The sequence below is a fragment of the Amphibalanus amphitrite genome, unplaced genomic scaffold, assembly GCF_019059575.1.
Source record: "Amphibalanus amphitrite isolate SeventyFive unplaced genomic scaffold, NRLGWU_Aamphi_draft 001306F_arrow, whole genome shotgun sequence".
Taxonomy (NCBI): Eukaryota; Metazoa; Arthropoda; class Thecostraca; order Balanomorpha; family Balanidae; genus Amphibalanus; species Amphibalanus amphitrite.
In genome coordinates this window covers 135,339-143,144 of record NW_024882799.1, presented here as the reverse complement: position 1 = coordinate 143,144, position 7,806 = coordinate 135,339, and the positions used below count along the sequence as shown (strand labels likewise).

Genomic DNA, 7,806 nt, shown 5'->3' with positions numbered 1-7,806 from the left:
ATGGGAGATTTTTGAAGCGTTGTAGAAAATACCTGATGCCTGATACCTGATAAGATAGGATTAGGAAGGCTCTGTGGCGTGGTCGATCCTCTCTTGAGCTCCCAGCTTTTTGAATTATATGACCATTTTGATCACTGGCTGGCTTGCATTAATCTGGAGCCTCGTATGCCAGATTAATTCAGTGCTTGTCCAGTCTATGCTTGAAGGCATTCACAGATGGGGCGCCAGGGGCGGATCCAGGAAAACTTCAAGGGGAGGGTCATGGATCGGAGTGGTGCCCCTACCTATACCCAAAATTAAAAACTCAACGGATTTCGGCCACTTTATTTTGGTGGTGCCCCATTTTCAGGTTTTTTTTTATTTTTTTTGTCAGTGCCTTCGCAACAACCAAATTTGCCAATTGTAAGTAAGTAAATATGAATGTGCGATGCGTATATAGCTGTGGACACCACTAAGTACTCACCAGGGTCGTTATCGGGTAGGCAAGTCGTTGTCAGTTTAACTACCTTGGTCCTGGCAGTGGCGTCAAAAGTCGTACTCTTGATCTGTAAAAAAGTTGGAGAAAGCATCACCTGTTATTGTGGAAATAACATCAGATGATCAGGGTCAGCCATATGTAGCAATAAGCAGCAAACACATTAGAATACCTAGCTAGTAATAAGAACAACCAACGTTAAACGTAAATAGCTTGCACGTGTATTTTCGAGTGTAAACAACGCTATTGCAGCAGAATTTAAAGAGAAAGGATGATCATCACTCCATTGCCTTTAAACATCAGAGCCATTGACTGTGGCTACCACTGAAAATAAAAATGATGCATTACATCCTTATTGCAAAGATCTTAACTGGTTCCTGTTCGAAAGTTTGACGCATTTAAGTTGTATAATCTGCAGACTCGGTACTCACTAGATGGATGTATTCCAATGGACGAATCGTTCCCAGATCGACGAAGTTGGCCCCAAACTCGCCGAATCTTGTAACGGTGGTGCGGCGGTCTCCTCCGGTGCTTGCATTGCATCGAGACCAACGCGCTGACTTGATTAATCAAACGTCTCCGCTGCTCAGCCGCTCAGCTGCTCAGCCGCCCAGTCTGTCCTACGTCAGTCGCAGCCTCCTGTGCGATTTCTGTGGTAGGCGTCGAGGATCGCAGCGGGTGATGGCACCAGTTCTGGGTGAATTTGCATGAGTGCCAGTGCTGTGAGCCGCTCCTCGCCCATCGTGCTCCTCAGGTACGATTTTAGCTGACGTACCGTGCTGAAACTTCTCTCGGCCTCAGCCGACGTCACAGGGAGGACTGCTGCGATTTCAAACAGCCTCCAGATCGTAGGGAAGTGTTCCCTTGGGCACCGCGCGATAGACTGCAGAACGGTCGATGGGGCGTCTTCCTCTTCTGAGTCTTTCCACAGCCGAATCCAACGGTCCGTCTCGAGCCTCAGTGATGCGGCGGTGTAGTCGAGCACTCCGGCGTTGCCGTACCGCTCACACACCTCGCGCAGACGGCCGGGGTCGACAGTCCCACTCCCAGCCTGCTGGAGCTGACGGGGAACCAGCAAGCTGATTCTCATCGCTCGCTTTGTATGGTCCGAGAAGCGTGCCTTGAGCTCTTGGATTGTACAATCCAGCATTGGAACGAAAATTGACACGCGGAAGAACTCCTCCGCCGAGTCTGTCTGGTAGTTCTCACGGTGCCTTTGCCTTTTAACAAGGCGTTTGGGCTGTTTGACATCGATGTCGTGGCGCATGGCAGTTTCTTGCACATGATCGAACAGAGTTTTGAAAGCCTCTTCTGCTTTTTCTCGTCGATTCTCCAGACTCTGTTGGGCGGTGTGGACTAGTCCGATAGCCTGGACGGCGTCTTGGTTCCTTGCTTGCAACTGTATGGACAGAGGGCGCACGACTCCCCCGATATCTGCCGCTACATGGAGCGAGACAAGGAACTCGAGGTTCCTCACGGAAGCCAGGAGCCTCCTCGCCTGGGCTGCTGACGACGCGTCCTGCCAGTTGCCGATGGCCTCCAGCGCCTGTAATACGTTCAACGGTACACCACGTGGTATCACATTCACCTCACCATAAACAATTCAAAAGTTTGTTTTGCATTGAATTTCCGAAGGTGTTCAGCCAGCTCATCGCCTCATCTAGTTGCTAGGCAACTCGCAGTTGAAACCAAAGCGATGCAGTTTTGTGGCACGCTGCCTGGCAATCTGCTGCAAGAGAGCATCACACTGGTTTGTTGCGTTATGTCGAACAGCACTGATATATTTTGAGCGCGAAGCAGGAGAGACAAAAATGACTCTGATGTTACGTTATCTTTGATTGAAAGATTTTACTAAATTAAAACTCATGTTCATTCTTATACAACACTATGGTATTATTTCTTCGTCAACTGTAATCATAAAAAAGACAAGCTTGAATCTGAATGCCTTGGGTCTGGCAGGCGTAAAGTGTCCAAGCTGGGCCGGTGATGCCGTGACCGTGTCCGTGGCAGACCTGTGGGCTGTGGTGCCCCAGCGGTCCAGCTAGGCCGGTTGTGCCCCTGACAGGCCTGTAGTGCCTGGTCTCTGGTCTGGTCTGTGTAGGCCTGTGGGGACTTGTGCCCCTGCTAGGCCGGCGGCCGCTGGTGCCCCTGGCCTGGCAGGCCTGCGGTGCCCCTGGAAGGACTGTGGTGCCCAGCTGGCACTTGGCAGGCCGGTGGACGGCCGTGCCCCTGGCAGGCCTGTGGTGCCCGGTGCCCCTGCTTGGCCTCTGGTGCCCCTGACAGGCCTGTGGTGCCCCTAGGCCATGACAAGCCTGAGGTACCCCTGACAGGCTCGTGGTGCCCTTGCTAGGCCTGTGGTGCTCTTAGCAGTTGTGTGGTGCCCCTAGCGGGTCTGTGGTACCCCTGCCAGGCCGCTGGTGCCCCTGGGGCCCGACAGGATTGTGGTGTCCCTGACAAGCCTGAAGTGTCAAAGACAGGCCCGTGGTGCCCCTGCGAGGCTGGTGGTTCCCGGGGCCCCTGGCAGGCCTGTGGTGCCCCTCCCTGGGACCCTGCTAGGCCTCTGAATTGATGCCCCTGACAGGCCTGTAATGCCCCTGATAGGCTCGTGGTGCCCCTGACAAGCGGCCGTGGTGCCCTTGTTAGGCCTGTGGTGCCCCTGCTAGACCACTAGTGCCCCTGGGCCCCGACAGGACTGTGGTGCCCGCCCCTGACAAGCCCGAAGTGCCCCCGACAGGCCCGTGGTGCCCCTGACAGGCCCCAGGTGCCCCTTCGAGGCCGGTGGTGCCCCTTCTAGGCCTCTGGTGCCCCTGACAGGCCTGTGGGCCCCTGGGCCATGACAAGCCTGGGCCCTGGGGTGCCCCTGATAGGCTCGTGGCGCCCCTGACAGGCCCGTGGTGCCCTTGTTAGGCCTGTGGTGCCCCTGACAAGCCCTAAGTGCCCCCTGACAGGCCCGTGGTGCCCCTGGCAGGCCCAAGGTGCCCCTGCGATGCCGGCGGTGCCCCCACGAGGCCGGTGGTGCCCCTACGAGGCCCGTGGTGCCCCTGGCAGGTCTGTGATGCCCCTTCTAGGCCTCTGGTGCCCCTGACAGGCCTGTGGGGCCCCTGGGCCATGACAAGCCTGAGGTGCCCCTGATAGGTTTATGGTGCCCCCGACAGGCCCGTGGTGCCCTTGTTAGGCCTGTGGTGCCCCTGGCAGGCCTGTGGTGCCCCTGGCAGGCCTGTGGTGCCCCTGCTAGACCACTGGTGCCCCTGGGCCCCGACAGGACTGTGGTGCCCCTGACAAGCCTGAAGTGCCCCTGACAGGCCCGTGGTGCCCCTGCGAGGCCCGTGGTGCCCCTGGCAGACCTCTGGGGCCCCTGGCAGGCCTGTGGTGCCCCTGGCGGGCGTCTGGGGCTGTGGTGCCCCTGATGGGCCGGTGGTGCACCTGACAGGCCTGTGGTGCCCCCGGGAGGGCCCAAGGGGGGCCATGACCCATGTGACCCCCCCCCCCCCTTGGATCCGCCCCTGTGGGGCGCACACCACACCACGTCCTCAGGCAACGAGTTCCAATCATTGACGACTCGCGTGGTAAAGTGGTTGATGCGTGTCCTTGATGAAGCCTGAAGCAGGGGGATGTCGTCCCGGTTTTTCACATGTATTATTCGCCAATCAGCTTGACACTACCGGTGACGTCACTGGTGGACCGCCAATCGGGGCCGGCCGGCCGGGCCCGTAGAAGGCCAAACGCAGACGTTTTCAGAAAAGCGTAAGCCGTATAGATACAGTCGTGGATGGAGTTTTGCTTGATTCGGCTCTCCAAGAGTGCGTCAGGGTACCAGGACCCGGACAAAGGTCATAGTGAACCGGCATCTGATAAAATCCGCTCACCACTTAGCAGCCGACTTCGACCCTTCACCCTCGTAAAACACAAAAGCTTGCCGGTCATCAATCCACCTGCATCTCTGCATCTGCTTACTACCTATATCGACCAGTTACTACAGCCGTTTTGGAGCGGCTCACGGCCGTAACACACCGGGCGTGCGCTACCCGCCGGTGCTAAGCGCTAACCATTGAGTGCGCGTGGCCGACTGCGGCCCCGATGGCGCTGGCCCCCGGCATCGGCGCGGCGCTGCTGACCCATGGAGGGGGGGGGCTGCTTAAATTAGTTGAGCCGGAATTAGGATAAAAGCCGGTATGGGATGGACATAGAAGCTCAGCGAGACTAAGGGATTGTGTGGTGCCCTCGGTAGGCCCTCAAAATCACCCGTGTATGGCCCTCAGGGCCGCCGGTTATGAAGCCTTTGGAGGCACTGGTGTGGGCCCTCACAGGTACCGGTGTGAGGCTCTCAGAGGCATTGGTGCGGGGTCCCCAGAGGCGCCGGTGAGGGTCCTCACAGCTGCCGTTGTGGGCCCTCAGAGACACTGCAGTGTGGGGTCGTCACAGTCGGGTGTGGGACCCTTAGAGCTGCTGGCTCGAACCCTTCACAGGCTGACAGGGGCTCTCAGAGACCGACAAGGGGCTCTCAAGAGGTCTGCGGTGCCTTCGGGAGCCCTGTGGAGTCCTTAGAGCCCAGCAAGGTGCACTCAGACGCCAGTGGGGCCCTCAGAGTTGTCGGTGTGGGGCCCTCAAAAGTCACCGGTGAGTGGCCGTCCGATGCGCAGGTCCTGTCTGAGGCCGTCAGAGGCTCCAGCGTTGAGCCCTCAGAACCGCCGATCTATGGCCTTGAAGCACTGGTTCGGGTCCTCATTCAGGGGTGCCGGTTGCACTCAGAGTTGGCAGTGTGGGGTCCTCAGCTAGGCACCGGTGTGGGGCCTTCACAGCCGCCGGTGAGGGCCCTCTCAGGCGCCGTTGTGGGGACCTTCAACCATGGGTCATCGCAGGCGTGTGTGGAACCCTTAGAGCTGCTGGTCCCTGATAGGCCGGTAAGGGCCCTTAGAGGCCGGCAAGTAGCCCTCAGAGGTCGCCATTAGGCCCTGAGAAGCCGGCAAGGGGCCCTCAAAGGCCGACAAGGGACATTAAAAAGCCGGTGTGGGGCTCTTATGGAGAGAAGTGTGGCTCTTCGGAGCACATCAGATGTTCTTCCGAGTGGGGCCCTTCTGAGTCGAAAGATGCCAGCGTGGACCCTCAGCCGCCAATTGGCGTCGCAAGGCCCTCGGGCCCGAGGCCCCCTAATCCGATAGGGGCACGTGCCCCCTGCCCCCCGGGTGCAGATAGAGAATGCAATCGGCGGTGCGGGACACAACAATTGCAATCGTTCCTTCTCCCGTCGCGAGGTCGCCCATCCGACCCATATCCCATGATTCCTTAATCCCATGACTCTTATACGGCCTTGGCCTGAAGTTTTGCCGCCTTCGATGGATGCCCCCTCGTCTGTGCGGCTCGGGGCTTGCTGAAGAAGTTCTCCTTGTCCAGTCCAGTCCAATCCTCCCGCGCATCATGTTGAACATGAACATGGAGATCATGTCACCTCTTCTGCGGCGGTACTGCAGCGATGGCAGCAGTGGCGGATCCAGGGGGGGGGGCAAAATGGGCATTTGACCCCCCCAAACGGCATGATTTTAACATTACGCCTATGGACGATGCATGGAAAGAATCGATAATTTTTTATGGTTTGCCCCCCCCCCCCCAAACCTCTGAGCTGGATCCGCCTCTGGATGGCAGACCCAGCACTTCTAGCCTTTCTTGGTATGGTCGGTGTTGAAGATCTGGGATGAGTTTGGTTGCTGTTTTAAAGTCATTTTTTCCCAGGAAATTAGCTATGTATAGTTACTTTTCGGATTATTCTCTGGGATAATAATATCTAACTCACAAGTCCATATATTTCGGATGATGTTGCTCACCCTTGGTCACTGGACAAAATAAACAATTACATATATGAAAAACCACACACCAAAATTATTCCCTAGACGGGTTACATTTTTCAAAAATATATCACTTGCCAAAAAACTGACACGGTCTTTTAGCTTGCATGTTCCCCTACATAACAAGTAGTGCAACCAATCTTCTATATGGATGCTACCTATACCTGTGTATACAGAGATATATTGGACACAATAGATCAATTTGCACAACCGGGTGTATGTTCAGTTCCTATGGATTGTTCTTATGCTCATTTCGACCTATTTCTAAGGGTGAAATCCCATATTGGACTAAGGCCAAATTTTCCTACATCTCTGTTCATGTATGGATCTTTTTCTTTTATTTCTATTGCTTCGCGCACGATTCTCTTTTTCCAGTTGCTTTCACATGCCAGAGTTTTGCCTTCCATCGGGTGCATGCTTCTACCGCACTGCCTAGTGTGCCGAGCGGGTGCCGACTTTTGTACCCGCCCGTGCTTCGATGTCTTTATTATCCCAGAGAATAATCCGAAAAGTAACTATACATAGTTTGGTTGCCCTACGCTGCACGCGTTCTAGGAGCTTCCTCTCGTGACGGGCAAGACGCTCGTTTTTTCCGCGAAGCTCTAGCTCAATCAGAGGCCAAACGCGAGGGGGGGGGGGAGTCGTAACTCGTACCCCCCTTGTGCCGTCGAAGGACTCAAAATGGCCTGTGCCGGCGAGGGTTAAGATAAGGGAAAATAATTGCTCTTTTTCTCTTTATCGTCCGATACAGTCAATACGGGTAGCTTCGAAATGGTACATGTAATAGACACGATAGCTACAATTTTAGCCGACAATTGTAGTTAAATGCCAGACGATGCTGGCTTCAGTTGTTTTACAGGTCTTCCGAAACTGGTTGTAGGACGGTTTTCATTGACCTCTTGCCGGTGGATAATGTTAATATTTTCGATTAAATTTGCATCCAAACTGATCCCAGGCCATAAGGCATTCCCCCAAAACAAAAATTATGCCTACACCACTGTTGCGCTGTTTTTTGACATATGAAGTGGAGAACCTCCATGCCTGAACGAACATGGCGTGACCTTTGACTTCCAACAGATTTGGTTTCCAAAACAAACCCGTTCATGGCCATTCAGTTAATGACAACCAGTTTTTGTAATGTTTGAATATTACAGCAGTAGCAATCCAAGGCCATCTACAGGGTGACCCAGCAAAAGCAGGCCCCAACTTCCGATAGGCGTCATTTTTTTTAAGTAATGGTTTGAATTGAATGAAACTTCGGACACAACTGGTTTATTGTGTTCTAAGTACCATGTCAAAACACGAAAGCGACCGACCTCTCCTTGTGCCGTCTGGAGTCCCCCGCCTTCAAGTGGTGGACGGTGTGGGGCTTCGCCCCGACTCGGTGCGTGGACAGCGCCCGAGCCAGCCAAACGGGGGACAACCGCCCCTCCAGGGCGGATGCCGGTGGCCGACGCGCCACCGGCCGTCGTCTTCAGCTGCTCTACCTAC

General features: G+C 55.2%; 1 protein-coding gene across 1 annotated transcript; it reads right to left on the bottom strand.

The window, feature by feature from the left end:
• Positions 1-1,100: 1,100 nt before the first annotated feature.
• Positions 1,101-6,731, bottom strand: LOC122372023 (zinc finger MYM-type protein 1-like). Its single transcript, XM_043348854.1, has 2 exons — positions 6,624-6,731; positions 1,101-2,021 (listed from the first exon to the last, which is right to left on the bottom strand). The coding sequence occupies exons 1-2, from the start codon at positions 6,729-6,731 to the stop codon at positions 1,101-1,103; spliced, it is 1,029 nt and encodes a 342-aa protein (XP_043204789.1).
• Positions 6,732-7,806: the final 1,075 nt, after the last annotated feature.

Bases quoted from the DNA above. Each gene is read 5' to 3' on its own strand.
- LOC122372023 (XM_043348854.1), bottom strand. From the start codon at position 6,731: ATGCACCCGATGGAAGGCAAAACTCTGGCATGTGAAAGCAACTGGAAA. The intron at 2,022-6,623 runs GTAGGAAAATTT...AACGTATTACAG, and splicing joins ATCCATACATGAACAGAGAT to GCGCTGGAGGCCATCGGCAA.